General features: G+C 28.7%; 2 protein-coding genes across 2 annotated transcripts; both read left to right on the top strand.

Annotated features, from left to right (window-relative positions):
* Positions 1-1,214: 1,214 nt before the first annotated feature.
* LOC127245353 (probable serine/threonine-protein kinase PBL7) lies at positions 1,215-3,599 on the top strand. The gene is made up of 3 exons (XM_051266186.1): positions 1,215-1,638; positions 2,812-3,194; positions 3,345-3,599. The coding sequence occupies exons 1-3, from the start codon at positions 1,215-1,217 to the stop codon at positions 3,597-3,599; spliced, it is 1,062 nt and encodes a 353-aa protein (XP_051122143.1).
* A 10,126-nt stretch (positions 3,600-13,725) lies between these two features.
* LOC127245354 (NAC domain-containing protein 41-like) lies at positions 13,726-17,682 on the top strand. The gene is made up of 6 exons (XM_051266187.1): positions 13,726-13,739; positions 14,784-14,796; positions 16,306-16,462; positions 16,562-16,818; positions 16,897-16,951; positions 17,621-17,682. The coding sequence occupies exons 1-6, from the start codon at positions 13,726-13,728 to the stop codon at positions 17,680-17,682; spliced, it is 558 nt and encodes a 185-aa protein (XP_051122144.1).
* The last annotated feature ends 853 nt before the right edge of the window (positions 17,683-18,535 follow it).

The raw sequence follows: 18,535 nt of genomic DNA on the forward strand, positions 1-18,535 counted from the left end.
GTGAATTGTAAAATTTTGTTTGTTTGTGGGTTACTAATTTCTATTAATTATTATTATATCTTAAAATATATCAAATTAAAATATCTTATAAATATTTATTACTATATCATATCAAATAAATAATTATTTTAATTTAAAATTTTACTATATAACTTTCAATTTAGATTCAAATGCTCTTTTAAAGGTATATTGTATTGAATTGTTTAATATCTTATATATATTCTGTCTATTCGGAATCAATTTATTCATTATTTTTTATTTGATTCATTCGAAATCAATTTATTCAATTTTTTTAATAATTGTATTTTTAACATAATTTTTTAAGAAAAAAAATCTTATATTTTAAATACTATTATAACAGACATCAACTTACATATAAAATACTATTAAAATTTTGTGGTATAATTGTCATTCGTCCGTCTATTATACTATATTCACGTGCAAAAAGTTAAAACGTATTTATTGTTGATTAAGTATTTTCTTTGTACGATATAAATTGTCTCTGTTATTATAGATACTAGAATTTAAGTAAAATATAATTAGTAAATAATTAAAAAATATATTAGTAAAAATAATTATTGTATAATAAATAATTATAAATTAAAATTAAAATAATTAAATAAATATAATTAAAATGTATAAATTATATGTGTGACTGTGAGAGTATTTTACATAGAATTTTATCAAATATATATATATATATAAATAAATTAAATATTAGGAAAACATTGTACGTAGGTTATAATCCTTTATTCTTCTCTCTATATATGCATTTATGTACGTTTTTAGGGGCACGTGGGTGAATAGAAACCCTTACATTTTCATGGAGGATGATTGATGGTTTTGTGTCCTCTTGACGACAATGGCAGATTTGATCAATTTTTTTGATATTTAATTAATTAAAAAACTACATTTCATATATTTCTTGGGGGGTGATCAGATCGATCGAATCTGGTGTCGGAATCTTTTAATTAAAACATGAATCGTTTGTTCGATGGAGGTAAGATGAAATTCTTGTCGTGTTTCGATCCCAAAAAGGACGACAAGAATTTCAACCACCACAAACACAAAACTGCCCATCGCAAACACAACAGCAAAGTTCATCCCACAAGTATCTTCTCATCCAATTTAATTAACAAATATAATTTTTCGAATTGTTCAATAATACAAATCTAATAATAAAAATACAATCTTGTCGAAATGCAGGAGATAAAATGCCAGCAATTAATTGCAGCATTCTTCCACCAAAGAAGCATCCCAAGGAGGCGACGGCGGCCGGCGGCGGCGGCGGTTTGCCGGCGCCACGTTCCGGCAACATCGCATCGTCGCCGCCGTCTTCTTTTTCGTTCCAAGAGCTATCAAACGCGACGGACAACTTCAGCTCACAATGTCTCCTCCGGAGAGAAGAGTCGGGATCCGTATACAAAGGGACTCTCCGAGGCGGCGAGCTTGTCGCAATCAAGAAGCTCGACGGCAATGTCCGGCAAAGCAATATGCGTCTCTTGGTCGAGGTTCTAATCCTCAATTGCCTAACCCATCCCAACATCGTCAAAATGATCGGCTATTGCTCGGATTCTGACCGGAGGCTCCTCGTCTATGAGTATCTCCCGGCCGGGTTGTTACCCGACCGCCTCCACGGTAACTATTTACGTCCATTCTTAATGTTAGAAGATGTCTCATGTAAAAATTTAAACTGATAGGTATTTATCTACAAATGAGAGAGTTAACAAATATGTCCCATTTAGTGCATGTGTAAACGCCACTAAACAAAACTTACACATAAACAACCATTAGATGTAAAGATAGGTCAGGCCTATCGGGGGCCTATTGGCCCACATAATGGCACAGTTTGATTTGGCCTCATTTATTTACTAAAAATATTAAATTTAAATATATTTTTTTAGCCTTTTTAAATAAATAAAATAAACTTAGACTTTAAAATAAATTTTTTTTGTGACAATAAAAAATATCAACGGGATTCAACCGGCCTGTTTATAAATTTATATATACTTTTTTTATATCATATATATATATATAGTAATACATTATATTTTTAATTGTTTATAATTTATAAAAAACTATATTGGTAACAATAAAAAATATAAAAGTTAATTTATTTTAATTGATTTATTATATATAATAAAGAATTGCATTTATTTATTTTTTACAAATATTAAGTTTGAAAAATAAAAAATATTAGTACAAAATTTTTAAATAAGTTCATAGGTCAAGCCAAAATTTAAAGTAGGCCAGACCTAAGTCTTAGAGATATAATTTAAAAGGCCAATAGGCCACACTAAGACTTTAATTTTTATAAAAACAAGCTTGATCTATTTAGTCCAAATCTAGTCTGACATGACCTATTTCCACCAGTAACAACGACAAATAGGAAAACTTGAACTCGAAACTAAGACTCTCATATTATATTAAAATTAAATTACCGAAATCTGAAAAATTATATTAATAATGAAATCAAAATCTATAAATATTCATAGGTATAATAAAAAAAGAATAAAAGCAAACAATAAAGTAAATAAAAAATAAGTATTCCATCACTTAAAACTCATACAACTTTTTTTGACTATGTTACTGAGTCACAATGTCAGGTCTTCGTGTCTCACCGCTCCATATTCGTCAGCGTTTATGTGCAAGATTTGTATATAGCGTAAATTCACTTTACACGTATAAAAGTGTGTTTGATTGATTTTATAATACTATAAATAAATAAATAAATAATACATATTTATTTAAAGTTAAACTTTTAAATAAAATGGTTATTTAACAGTTATATTATAAAATACGATGTATTAGATCCGTCGCCGGGACAAAACCTTCTCGATTGGGCGGCGAGGATGAAGATCGCGGCTGGCGCTGCAAAGGCATTGGAGTATTTGCACAACAAGGCTAAGCCTCAAGTAATATTCCGGGATTTCAAGACATCGAGTGTGTTGCTCGACAACGGCGATTGGCCTAAGCTCTACAACTTCGGGCTTTCGAAGATATGCTCGATCAAGAACGAGCCACATAGGGTTGTCGGGACTCAAGGCTATTGTGCTCCCGAGCAAGCGGAGCCGGGCCAATTGTCGATCAAGTCCGATTTATATAGCTTCGGGGTCGTCTTATTGGAACTCATAACCGGTCGCAAAGCCATCGACACCTCCAAACCCGAGGGGGAGCAAAAACTCGTCCAATGGGTACAAAGTACTTATAGTCCTGTGAAAATAATTAATATTTTTATTTATCCTGATTATAATTTAAAAATGTAACACAATACATTTGTGACTCGAATTTCGGACACTCCCAACGGTTATAATTAACCAAAATTTCTTGGCGTAACGGGTCAGGCACGAAAATATCTTGACGATGGTAAGAACCTCGAGCAAATTGCTGATCCGAGGATGGAAGGAAAGTTCCCGAGGCGCGGGCTTTACCAAGCTTTGATGGTGGCTTCGTTGTGCATCCGCGACGATCCAAACGGCCGGCCCCTAATAAGCAATGTGGCGACCGCCCTCTCGTATCTTGTGACTCAATCGAACTTTCCCGATGACGACGGCGGCGGCGGCGACAAAAATGTCGAGAGTAGCTTGAACGTTGGATGAGGTCCGGCAATGAAAGCAACATGATCAAGCTGGCTGTAAGAAGAATCTTTGTAAGGATTAATGCAATGAAGGGATTCGAGTATATATATGTATGTATGTATAGTTTAGATAGTAAGTATGAAAATTTGTCGATGATGTACAGTTTGTTTATATGTATAATTTGTGAGTTGCTAGTACTTAGTAGGATAAATTAATACTACTTACGTCCTGGCTCTTCAAGGTCTATTTTTTTTTTTTTTTTTTTTTTTACTCACGTATTGATATTTGAATATTAATTATTATATAAAAATTTAATACAAATTAAGAAAAAATGACAAAAATATTTCTATTATTGTTTTATAATACTATTAACAATGATATTTATGCAAAAAAAAATATACAAATATAAGAATATTTTTAATGTTAAGTACAATGATGCAAAATATAAATGAGACCTTTAGAGTCGGACGGAGAAAGTAAAATATATACAATATATATGTCATTTTGTAGAAAATAAATTCTTTTTTATAATACATATAAATAAAAATTTAGAAATATATATATATATGTAGATATAATATGACTTTATAATTAAATTATACAAATTCATATATATTTATATTATTATATTCATAATCATTAAATCAATATACATTAAAACTTTTCGAACTCAACCCAAAATCTAAACACAAAAAAAAACACATAAATTCAAACCCACTCCAAAATTCAAATAAAAATCACTTCAAACCCAAATTTTTCCCTACCCCTACAAAAACACACCCTAAATTAAAAGTGGACAAATTACTATAGATTAAAATAAAGAGTAATAAAATTATAAAGGAATAAAATTATTACTTCTTAATATGTGACGGACACTGTGCAATGACGGATGCAGGCAAAGTGAGTCAATTGACGAAAAGAAAAAAAAAAAAAAAAAGTCAATTTATTAGTCCTATATTTACTTCATGAATCAAGGATAGTTGCAGTATTAGACAAGATCCATCAAAATAAAAAATAAAAATAATACTAATTATAACTAAAATAAAATACAAAATAATATGAAAGATCAAATATTGAATGATTACTTAGTTATTTTTCTAGAAAGAAATTTATTTACGAAAATTAATATAAATGCTACTGTAAACCGATACCAAAATATAAAATTTATTTGTAGCTATTTTGATGTATTAATAATTGTTAATTTGAAATTTCAAACTTTTAATATAAGTTTTTCTTTTTTCTTTTTTTTTTTTTAATTTAATTATTTTTATTTTAATTTAATTATATTAATTATTGACCATCAAATTCAAAATTCTCGACCTGCTTACCGGTTCAAGCTCGGACCGGATAATGCTGAGTCAATCTTGGGCTGGGCCAATTATGCAATTTTGTAAATAAATAAATAAGATTTTGTGAATGTAAGTAATGCACTTTTTTATACAAAAATGAAGATCTTAAGAGTAAAAATGATTTAAAAAAATTTCAAAATATAGTGCTTTTAAAAATTTAAATTGTAGTTTGGAAATTCTTATTTACCATCATTAATAATACGATAAGCAATTAAAATATTGGTATAATTATTTATAAATTTATAATAAATAATTAGATAAAAATTTAAATCTGATAGTACTTATTTTACTAAATAATAAGTAGTATGTTCAATTTTTTATTTTATTTTTAAATAATCATATAATAATTTATTTAACAGTACATGTATATATACCATATTGGGCCCTCTAAATAAGATGGGCCCTGGGCAGGGCATGGGGTGTATTACCCCAAATATGGATTTTCTCTTTATGCTATTTTTACAAATAATAATAATAATAATAATAATAATAATAATAATAATAATAATAATAATAATAATAATAATAATAATAATTGTAAGTTGGGGCTTTTTTTTTTTAATTTTTTTTTTCTTAACTTTCCTCTTCGCGAGTGAAATATGCAAATCTCTAATCAGTTATATATGACTAATTAATTAGAAATTGTTCTGAAATAATTCGAAAGAAATAAAATTATAATAGTAGAGATATAGGAATGAAAATTAAATGTGATTTTAATACAGAAGGAAAGAGAAAAAAATAATTTAATTTTACTGGCTATATTATTTAAGATTGACTATTGAAATTAAAATTAAAATTGAAACTGAAAAATTTCAACTATGCTAGAGGAGAAATTGAAATTACATATCACTTGTGGTCAATCGTATTGAATGTTTTCCAAACTTTTTGGATTGTGTAATTTTTTTTAATGTTTAAGAAATTTTGAGCTATGTAAAATTATATATGTTTTCATTAAATTTTAAACTATTTTATAAAATAAAAAAAATATATTTTATTTGGAATAATACATGTAATATTTTCTGAAAATAAACATTCTTTTTCTTATTTGTGGAGATTGTTTATATGTTTCTTTAATATAAAACTTTCGAATTTTTATTATTTGGACGACTTCACATTTTTCGAACAAAAATATATTTTTCTTTTCACAAAATATTTCATTAAATAATATTTAAAAAAAAATCTAAATAAAAAATTTCCAAACTAAATCGAAAGAAAGATATATAAGTTTTGAGATGTTTCAGAAGTAGCATTGCAACCAATGTATAACATTTGTTTATTGAAGTTTTAAATTTCTTCTTCTTTTTTGTATAATAGATTTACTACATTATATCTTTCAATTAATAAGGCAATGTTTTTATAGTGCACTTCTTTAGAGTTTGATTTAATTTTAATTTTAATTTTGTAATTTTTTTTGTTTAAATAGCGATTTAGATGTAACATTTGTAATAATAAATAGAATCACTCGTCGAAAATCAAAGGGAGGGCTTGGCATCCACATTGTTCGAGATATAAATATCTCCCTCTTGGGGAAGCTTGTTTGGGATCTCCTATGGATCTTGAAAGAAATGGGTACATAGTATAAAAGTCAGATTTGGCGACAACATGGCCATCTTGCGAGCTCATTTAGGGCATCCCTAGACCGTTCACATTGCAGACACCTCTATCACTATTTCCGAAGCATAAGGTTCTGAAGGCTGGAAGTAATAGAAAGTTTTACAGTTGGATCCCTCAGATAGTAATTGAGAAATTCAATACTCACCGTGATATTTTCCTTGAGCCTACCACTCCCGGCTGGTGGCATTGAAAATATTGTAATGATGGTAACTACTCGGCTCGACAGGGATACAAATCCGCTGATAGGAGCTGAGCAGTACTCCCGGGAGCCCTTGCGTTGGATATGTGAACTTTAAATACCTGAATGGATAAGACTTTTTTATATGGCTCCGCTGTTACAACATCCTCCCAACTTGCCATCTGTTGTACCAGCGCAAGATGAGAAGCTCGCCTACTTGTCCGATTTACGATACTAGTTCAAAAACTAACTACCACTGCCTTTTCTAATGCACGTGGAACAAGACGGTATGGGCGTGATTTGGATTCTGTATGCCAGCAATCATGGAAGACCTATCCAATCCTTCTAAACTAAAGGATTGGATCAAGAGGAATAAAATCACTTGTCTGACAATGATGTGATTTATGTGGAGAGCCAGAAATGACTATATCTTCCGTCAACTTCCTCCTAGGCCAACATAGACGTTTACTAACAACTATTTCCATGTAAACTTGTTCAAGAAACTTTTGAAAAGCCACCGAAGAACCTCCCTATACCAATATCTATCGGCCATCATGCTCTCCTCTGCTTTGCTACTCGGATTTGGCCACGGCCATTACTTTGTTCCAAGGTGAAATAGGAGACTCTCAGCCTTATGCGTTCATCCTTCTATCAATTCGAATTATGTTGCAACAATACGCTATGATTTGAATGCGGCACATTTATTGTGAAGGAAACCAAATAACTGACCTTCTAGCCCGTCTTGGATCGATTGATGACAAATTGTTTACTGCTTAGGCATATCCCTCATCTGATGCCTTAGCGTTGCTCCAAAATAAAAAGAACTACATTTGGAGCTTTAAAGGTTAATAAGAGGTGTGTTCACGGCAAATATTTTTTTCTTGATATAATTTTTACATATATATCTATATATATATATCCTCATACAATATATAATATTATATAATAGATATATTCACTAAAAATCAATAATTTAAAATAATATATTATGTGAATATATATATTATTATATTATTTTTATATTATCGATATTATTTTGAATTTAATATAAAAAATTGCATTCATCCCAAAAATAAAAAATAAGCAGGTTGAGGCAAGATAAAATAAATTACAATAAAATTGCGCCAATAAGGTCAACCAAATACATGATTTTGACATTCGAAATTATTTGATTAGTGCTTCACTTAATGGATTAATGATTGATATTAATCATTCCCATTTGTTATTATTAACCTTTTATTTTTGTTTCATACGTGTAGAGATTATTTAATTATTGTGCGATATAATTATTTACAATAGTGAATTGAAGTGCAATCATAAAGATGAACTAAAGAGTGAGTTTCAATAATAATAATAATAATAATATAAAGGATTATTATGTGTCCGTAAAAAATATTTTTTTTTGTTTATAATAAATATATTATTTTTTTTGTACTCTTTTTATTGTATAAGACAAAAAAATAATAATTATCATCCATTTTTTCAACGTGTCTAAACGTTCGAGCACACAATTGGAAGTAAAATTTATATCATATTTAACATAGCTATTTTATTATGAAGAACAAAAATACATGAAAAAAATTGAAATAAAATAAAAAAGAACCTAACCATGTGCTCACCCTATGTTTTTGGATGAATGTCTTTTGATATTAGATATGAAAAATCATGTTTGTGAATATAAAAATTAATATTTTGTATTGAATTGTTGAGTTTTTTGTGTGAGTAGAATATATATTATATATTAAGTTAATATGCATACATGATATATATATTTTGTTATTAAAATATAAGAATGGATCGAAGATTTTATTATGAAATCAACCAAAATTTGAACTAGATTTGGTTAGGCTTAGCCCCAACCAAACTTGTAACACAAATCGATAAAAAAATCACACATAACTAACAACTACACAAAAGAACCTGCCCGAAACCACATGACATACTAAAAAATAAATCCCCACAGAACATACAAGGCGAAACAAAACAAATACAAATGCCTATAAGTTGAACGAGCCCCTTGCGGCTATGAACAACATCAAATATGGGGAAAAACACGCAACAGGAACTCACAATGTTATAGGAGGAAACACGCCACTGAGAACCGCCGGAAAATATCGCTGGAGAAAATGGACAAAGAGGTCGAGAGAGAGGTTAGAGATGGCGAGTGTAGAGTGAGAGAGTCAATTGTGAGATGGCGTCTCTCTCACCTCTCTATCTATAGGTAGGTCAAAGAGCTCCAACAGCCAAGATTAAAACCCCAAATCGGACGGTCAGATGCGGATTCTCAGTGGGTATGGGTCAAGGGACCGAGTCAGGGTAAGTCGGTAGCTTTGGGTCAAGCACAAGGTCGGCTAGATCAAGGTAAGTCGGTAGCTTTGGGTCAAGCACAAGGTCGGACAAGGGTCGCGGGTCGCAGGTGTGGGTCACGGATCAGGACCATGGTTTTAATGAGCCGCATAATTGAGTGTGTTTGTCTTATTTGGAGTGAATCCAATTGGACTAAAAAATCCAACAAATTCTTCACCTAAACTCTTGTCTGAGTTATTGGGATACATCATTGCTCATAGATTTGAATTACTTACATGCACAAAGAAAAATATTAAACCAAGTTAGTCTAAAATTCATTAATTTAGCTAACCATCTACACATATGCAGATTACAACCAATCAAATGTATCAAAGATAAACGGCTATTACAACAGCTTCACCCCAAAATTTTTTAGGTGAAATATGTGGTAGTGATGAAAATACTTTAAAATAAAATATACGAAATGATAAAAATGATAGTTTAAGTTGGAAGAAGAAGTATTATTTAATATATTAAGCATATTATCATTTTAGTAAAAATAATCATAAAGTAATACCAAAATATCTTTAACTTTGACCTAAATTATAAACGTACTGTTATATTTACAATTATTTTATATATAAAGTCAAATGAAAAAATTATCAAAATTTTTTACACACTTCTACTGACAGATAAAATTCTATTATTTTTTACTTTATTACGGAAGTAAAGAAGATACTTTGGAGTGGGAAGGGGAGAGTAATATAATCAAAAATATATATGGTTTGTTCATTTATTATTTTTGGATGAATTTATTTTTTATGTTAGATATTGAAATTTGTATCAGTAATATAAAACAAATACTCTCTACGGCCCAAATAAAATATTCATATTTTATATTTTGATTCGTCTCATATAATTTGTTATTTTTTTTTAAAATATGATTATACATTATAATCACTTTTTAAAATTTTTAATCTTTATTAAAAATTTTAGTTATCTTAATCTTAATCTATAATTTTTTATATAACAATGATTTTTTCTAATACACTTCTTAGTTATTTACTAATTATACACTAAATTCTCATATTTACAGTTGAATTATAGATTTTTTTCGATTAAATATAATACATATTATATATATTGTATTTTTTTAATAATATTTATAAAAAGTCATGTTAACAAAAAATATTAAGTGAACAAAGTCGTAATGTTATATGCTAATATGTTAAATAATGTTATATAATAGTAATATTGCATAATAAAAGAAATAAAATGAAACTACGAGTGAAAAAATAACAATATGTGAGAGTGATAAAAATACTTTAAAATAAAATATACTTAAGGATAAAAATGATATTTTAAGTTGGAAAAGAAAATATTATTTAATATAATAAACATATTATCATCTTACTAAAAATAATCATAAAGTAATACCAAAATATCTTTAACTTTGACCAAAATTATAAACGTACCATTATATTTACAATTACTTTATGTATAAAGTCAAATGACAAAAATATCAAAAATATGTTATACATTTTCACTAATAAATAACAATGCTATTATTTCTTGCTTTATTACAAAACCCAAAAAGATACTTTAAAGTAGAAAAAAGGAAGGAATATAAATTTTTATAATAGAATATTACACTAAAATTAAATTGCAATATTGCATTTGTTATGTCACGAAAGACATCATATGTTATATAGTAACAAATTAAAACAACATCAATAATTAAAAAATAATGACTATATATATGGTAAATATTTATTTTTATATTTTTTTAAATAAAAAATAATATCACTTTTCATTAAAAAAATAATTCAACACTAAGGGTGTGTTTGTTTGGAATTTGGATTTTTAGTTGAAATTGGAATAATAAAATTTTTTATTTGAAATAATTGTATAGTGTGATATAAATATATATTGATGTGATATTTTAAATGTAAAATTAATTTTTAATATAATAATATAAAAAATAAAAAATAATTATTTAATTTGGTGTTTTAAATTTTTTTTAATAAATAATAGAAATTAAAAAAAATCATCCAAACAAACCCACCTAAAATATTATTATTATTATTATTTTTATTTATTTCAAATATTATTTATATATAATATATGAGTATATAAGTTTTTTCAATAAATAATTAAATAATAAAATAAAAATTTTAAATAAATAACTACATGTAGGGTGGGGCTAAGGGGCTGCATCCAACCCTTGCACTTTAATAGGTCCGCCCCACGCAGTGATGATGGAGAAAATAATGGAAAATCACACTCTTACTAATGTTCTATTTTCTTATTTTGGACGTCTAACAACTATTGTTCTATTTTTTTTAAATATAAATTTTATATTTATACCCTTCATTTATTTATTAGTTTTAATCTCTGCCATACACTTAAGGACAAATTTGTCAATTCATAACAAAAATACAATCACCTAAAATATCGTGTAAATATACATTAGAACAATAGAAAATAGAAAATAGAAGGATGAAGTATAATATATAACATGTAATATGCATATAAACAGTATTACTACAGAGAATATGCTGTAATATTATAATATTGCATCGTTATAATATAAAATATGTATGTTGGATTTTTCTCTTGCTTGTGGGGTATATCAATCTTTCTTTTTTAATTTTTTAATTTTTAATTTTCCTTTTAAGATTATTATTGTTTTAAATTTATTATATATTTTTACTATTTTGAAAAAAAAAACTTTTGGACTTAATGTAATTCCATAAATGCCTACTGAATTTTATTATTATTAATTTTTTTTGATGACGTGAGAATCCCCAACCGTTACCCGAAAGTACGCAATAGGTAAACCCCTGGCCGATTATTAGTAATTTTGTGCTTAAGGTTAATTGTGAATGACAATGCCATCTAATATTTAATATATAATATTACATAAATATACACATATATATTGAAAAAGATTAATTTAATTATACATCCTAAACATGTACGCAATAGGTAAGCTCTTGGCCGATTTTTTTTTTTTTTTTTTTTGTGATTTTAATTATTTATGATATACATATGATATTTAATTTAATTACTATCTTTAAAATATTGTTGCATTTTTTCATATATGAAATACTAGTTATAAAATTTTGGATTGTATGTTAAAATTAATCGTTAAAAAGTTGTAACAAATTGAATATTGAGTGGCTTAATCGAAAATCGATATTTATATAGTCTAATCTAATTATGATTTCAAATTAAGTATTCGATTGAATTAGTAAGACCATTAAAGAAAATTTAATCATAATTAAAATAAAATCAAACTGACTTAATTATTTGTTTTCAATAAGTGGAGTAAAATAATAATAATTATATATACAGTTATAGTTAATTACATTCAGTGTACTTTCTCATTATTTTTTATTGAGTGTTTTTGGAGAAACTTTTACAATTATTTTTAAAATAATAAGTTCAAAGTATAATAAATTGATTTAATATGTCTAAAATATATTCATAATAATTACGTAAAATCAAATTGTAATATGTATTATAATATACTTCCTCCGTCCAAATAGAAAGTATACACATTTTTATTTTGAGACGTCCAATTACAAAGTAAACATTTAATTAAATACCTCACTTTTTTCCACAAATATCCTTATTTTACATCACATCATTACTTTTATACAAAAAAACAAGGGCAAAAATGTCATTACACTACTTTTAACTACCCACTATAATTAAAATACTATTATTTCTTAAACACTGCACCAAAAATAAAGGTATACTTTTTCCGTGGATGAAGGGAGTATAAAATTTCAACTAATATTGAGTGCATATGTCCTTAATATTTGTAACTTTCCGCATATAAAATAAAATAAAATGCTCAGAATCTTTCTACCATAAATATTTAATTTTATTTGAATTTAGTAGGTGATTATATAAAATTTTAAAATGAATTATGGTTATGCAAGAATAAAATTACAATGGATTAATAATATTTATTTGTGTATTTCCTATATACATATATAATTTTAAACATATAATATGAGGCTAGAGATAAAACACTTACTATTTATATGATGTAAAATGTAATTATTCTTTTAATTGTCAATGGAAATAATAATATTGAATGAACACTACCATAAAATTAGGCTATAATTGCGGTAAAAAAATGTCATAGTTTTAATATTGAATGAACACTACTAGAAAATTAGACTATAGTGTAACTATACAACATGACAAATATTAAAGAGTGAAAAAATAAATAATTGTTAAAATACAATACCAAAAATTAAATAATTACATTAATAGCAATAGGTATTTTATATTAATGGTTTCGTCACCTACCCACCTTAATAATAATAATAATAATAATAATAATAATAATAATAAATAGTGTAACGTCTATGTTTATTTGGTCAAAGTTTCTCCAAATTTTATTATTTGAGCTATATAGTTTTCAAAAATAATACAATATTTTATCTTAAATAGTCCTTGTGTCCCATAAGAAGGGTTTCATTTTTCATTTTTGTTCGTCCCAAAATAGGATACTATTTTCTAATTTAGTAATTTACTACCTACCTAACATAATAAATACATTTCCAACTTACGACATATTATACAAGATGCCACCACATTTCTATTACACAATACTAATAAGGATATTTTTGTCTTTTACACTACAGTCTAATATAATACTAATATTAAAAAATTTATATGAAAAACAAATATTACTCTTTATATGGAACGGATGAAGTATCTTATTAAACATTATTTTAATATCAAATTCAACCTAATATTTTCCAAACTCATCCAAAAGAAACACATACTTGTCTTATCACAATTATTGTAAAATTTAAAATTTTAATTACCCAGGAAATATTTAAATTTATTTCAATGTAGTTGCTAATTAAACTAACCACCATCACAATTAAGACTTTCTAATTTGATTCATTTAATTTCATATAAAATTATATAAATTTAATTACTTTATTATTATTATTTTTTAAAAATGCAAGTAAATTAATTGATCGGATTTAATATGTACATTCTATGGCTCAACCTCTAATGGAAAAGCTTATCAAAATCTTTTTTCTTGGTAATTAGAATGATTAGTGGATAATTATACAAAGAGGGACAAAAATGTCTTTTCAAATGGTCAGGTCAAAAACTTTTTAATTAATAGTATGTTCACGGTGAGACTGACAAGATTCTTTTTTGAATATCTTGAAATTGGATAAATTAATAAATTAATTTGTTTATTTTCAGAAATGAGATGTAATAATTACCTTTCCCCTGTCTACCTGCAATATTATTATTATTCTTTTATTTTGATTTGTTTTATTTATAAAATAAAAAAAATATTCTTTTTTCCGTTCAATTCAAAATATTTATTTTATCATTTTTATTAGTCTTATCTTGAGATATTTATTCTCTATTTTAGTAAAATTAATTATATACTAATACCTAAATATTTAAATTACAAATATATTATTACACATATAATTATCTTATAATTTCAAAATCTCTTATACATTTCTACTAATCAATAAAATACTATTAATTTTTAATCTAGTGCAAAAAATCAAATAATCAATTTGAAGTAGGATGGATGTAATAATTAATTATACATTATTTTACTATATCATCAAATAATATATATATATATACACATTTGTCGTGTTTGGGGGGCACTTAGGACATTTACTCTTTATTTCAACCATCACCCACCCAACCCTTTTATACCCCTAGCAAGAAATAACTTATATATATATAAATATTTCATGTTTATTTTGTTAGTTTTGTAAAAAATATAGTATGTTGGCATGTACACTATAATTTACTTGTTTATTTTATGGTTAGTTTATTTTATTTTAATTTTTACTTATCTAGTGAAATGTTTGAATGCGTCTGGTTGTAATTTGAAATTAATTTGAATTTTTATTTAAATAGTATTTTGATTTAATATTTTGTGAAAAAATATTATAAATTTATTATTTAAGCATATATAATTGGATCAATATGTGAAATTATAATTTAGATAATAATTTATTCTCTATCGAGGAAATATCAAATTTACGCCCAAGCGTTTTCAATAGGGCTATGTACGTAACTTGAATTAAAAACCGATCCAATTTATTGAGACAAAATAAAATAGCATTGGACGGAAGTTAAGAAATTTATTTTAACACGAAAATCACTTAAATAATACACATATATAATATGTAAAAGCAATGTACGTCCAAAATGACCGTTGGAATTCTATTTAAACGAGAAATGTCACTACTAGAAAAAAGGTTGATAATTGAGGAAATTTGTCGCAAATTTTAATCCGCGACAATTAAAAGTCACGGAAAGTAATTTCGTGACAAATTTATGTCACAATTTTTTGCTTTCACTATTTCGTTCCGTAAGTAATATTTGCAGAAGAAGTTACAAACTTTCCGTGACTATCTAAAATAACGACTTATGTAACAAAAATGATCTGTTAAATGATACACGTGTAAATATATATCGATCATAAGAGTAATGTACGTCCAAAATAACTGTCAAATTTTTATTTAATGTAAAAGTTACTTAAATAATACACGTGTATATATATCTAAAAGCAATGTATACTGATGGCCGCAAAGATGAAATTCGGTGGACTTCAATTAATAATTTTTTTATTGTTTGTCATATATATAGACCCGAAAATCGCATAAAAATGCACTCGAATCTCGCATATACTGACCTCCGAAAGCTGATTACAAATACTTTTATTTTAACTCATTTACGTAGTATAGTGTCGAAATATTTTTGTCCAAACACCAAATATTAAAAAATTCCAAAAATATTTATATAAACAATATCATTATAGTCATATACGTGCTACATGTATTATGCAATAAAACTTCTAATATAATAAATTATATATAAAAATAGTGACAAATAATTTAACATGACTACAATATACCACAAAATTCACATTATATTTTATATTTTGGGTGAAAAAGAAGCAGATGCCACTGTTTGCAAAAAAGATAGCCTAAAAGTTAAAGAGAGAAATCCAAATAAATAAAAATTGTGATTTTTAGAAATTGCGTCAAACAAGCAAATTGAGTGTTTCTTACGCTATATGATTATGTGATTATGGCATCCGAAAGGTGCCCCGAATCCCCTATAAAAGGCCTTCACTCTCACCCTTTCTTCCCCACCGCAGCCGTTTTTCGCTCTAGGTTTCCTCTCCTTGAGTCACTATCAATTCCGAGATTCAGTTTTCGTTTCTGAAATGGCGAACGGGCTTGCTTTGGCGAGAAGCGTCAATCAGGGGGGGAACGACGGCGCCGCCGTGGGGCTGCCGCCGGGGTTCCGCTTCCAGCCGACGGACGAAGAGCTTGTGCTGCAGTACCTTCGCCGGAAGGTTTTCAACCACCCCATGCCTGTCTCCGTCATAGCCGAGGCCGATGTCTGCCGCGTCGATCCATGGAATCTGCCAGGTTACGTTAATTCGTAAAAGTTGACAGGATGAGATCTGTGTGTGTGTGGATTTAGATTTTATGTTGAAATTAGGGTTTTGATGTGTTTTTTGGGTGCAGGCGATACTGAGGAAGAAAGATACTTCTTCAGCCAGAAGCGGGTAAAGTATCCGAACGGGAGCCGGTCGAACCGAGCGACCGTGTCCGGGTACTGGAAGGCGACCGGGGTGGACCGGCGGATCTACTACCAGGGGCTGGTGCTGGTAGGGATGAAGAAGACGCTGGTCTTCTACCGGGGGAAGGCGCCGGCGGGGGAGAGGACTGACTGGATAATGCACGAGTACAGCCTCGTTATCCCTGCCCACATTTCTGCACAGGTATGGATCGATCATGGATCTACTTGATTACTTCATTTTATCGATAGATTTGTAATTTTCTGCTTAATTGCGTTGCAGGCGAAGAATTGGGTGCTATGCAGGATTTCCCTGAAGCGCAATGGGAACCGACAGAGCGAGGCCCCAGGGGGGGTCGTGGTGGATGGCGGCGCGGATGCGCCACCACCACCGCCGGCAACAGAAGTGGCCGTGGAGCCACCGCCGCCGGCCCGGGTCCCATCGCCGGTATTTTACGAGTTCCTGGGGCCAAGGAGGCTCGATCTGAATGTGGCGGCGCCGGCGGAGTCCGTGTCGGAGTGGAGCGACGTGACCGAGGAGGCTGAGACGGAGGATTGTGCCGACAGTGGCACCTGCAAGAGCGGCGATGAAGGCGGGCAGTGAGATGTCGGAGGCGGATGGAGAATGGAGGATGGAGGAGGAGGAGGAGGTCGGAGGGGAGGTCGGAGAAGATGGATCTGCCGGAGGCAGATGTAATAATAATATTAATTATTAATAATATTATACAAATTATAGATAAAATGAAAGATGCTATATATATGGAGCAGCTATTCATTCTTGATATATATTGTAAATTGCAGTGAAGGACATATGTAAACAAATAATTACTTCCTGCAAATCTTGTTTCTCTCTCCATTTTTATTTTTTATTTTCATCGTCATTAACAAATTGCGAATGAAATGAAACTTGATTGAAGCAACGGTGAGTGAGAACTGAGACACGAGCATGGACTAACATTGGAAACACTGCAGAGATATAGGTATGTATGACTATTACTGACTGAAAGAGAAGGAAGATGAAGAAGAAGAAGTTGTTGCAGAAGCAAGATTTACAATAAATATTTCCTGAATCGGACAGAGAAACAAAAATAATAACAATAGTAAACCAAAACTGTACGTATTTATGCATGTATGTATATATGTATCTCTATCCATCAGGGTTTGACCTGTAACTGTTTTGTTTGTAATCCAAGGTTTTGAACCATCTTCAAACTAATCCAATCATTAATTAATCAGTGCTGCATATATATGGATTCTATTGTGCCTAAGAAATAAGTGTGAACTTGTGCCTAAGAAAATTTGTTTATAAATAGCGGGGAAGAAAATAAAATTTTAAAAAAGACCCTAAAAATATTTTTAATTGCCGAATAAGAAATACAATTATTGCGGCACAACTGTATTTTGTGTGGTTGTTTGCTTATTATAGCAACCCTTAACCATATTAAATCTTAAACATTCGTTTTTGTCAACTTAGGTGCGCCGATAAATTTAATATATTGAACATTCTAGGAAATTAGCTGGTTTCTTATTTGTTACATGCAATGTAATATAAGAAGATGCAATTGATCGAGTTTTAAGGTTTGCTTTCTTACTTGGGAAGATTAGATGATTCGGTTGACAAATTACAACATACTAGGATTATGAAAATATTATTTTGGATTAGAAAGCATGTGTATATATATACACTATTTCTTTCATCAAAGTCTAAGCTTTAGGGTTCTCTAGTGGCAAAGCTGATCAGATCCTTTCATCATTTTAGGGTTTATTGGCAAAGCCTATCGAACATCTTAACTTCATCCAATGTTTAGCTTTTGTTCTCTTTCGTTTAATATTCGAACATCAAAAGTATGTTCTTTTCAATTCAAAGGTTATTAATGGATTCTTGGAAGCTTCAAAATCAGAATTTAAGGAGATACAAGTCG

Source organism: Andrographis paniculata, unplaced genomic scaffold (genome assembly GCF_009805555.1).
Source record: "Andrographis paniculata isolate CXL003 unplaced genomic scaffold, ASM980555v1 Contig22END, whole genome shotgun sequence".
In the NCBI taxonomy this organism is placed as follows: Eukaryota; Viridiplantae; Streptophyta; class Magnoliopsida; order Lamiales; family Acanthaceae; genus Andrographis; species Andrographis paniculata.

Bases quoted from the DNA above. Each gene is read 5' to 3' on its own strand.
- LOC127245354 (XM_051266187.1), top strand. The intron at 16,463-16,561 runs GTTACGTTAATT...TTTTGGGTGCAG, and splicing joins CGATCCATGGAATCTGCCAG to GCGATACTGAGGAAGAAAGA. The intron at 16,952-17,620 runs GCGAGGCCCCAG...ACTGACTGAAAG, and splicing joins GCGCAATGGGAACCGACAGA to AGAAGGAAGATGAAGAAGAA.
- LOC127245353 (XM_051266186.1), top strand. From the start codon at position 1,215: ATGCCAGCAATTAATTGCAGCATTCTTCCACCAAAGAAGCATCCCAAG. The intron at 1,639-2,811 runs GTAACTATTTAC...ACGATGTATTAG, and splicing joins GTTACCCGACCGCCTCCACG to ATCCGTCGCCGGGACAAAAC. The intron at 3,195-3,344 runs GTACAAAGTACT...GTAACGGGTCAG, and splicing joins AGCAAAAACTCGTCCAATGG to GCACGAAAATATCTTGACGA.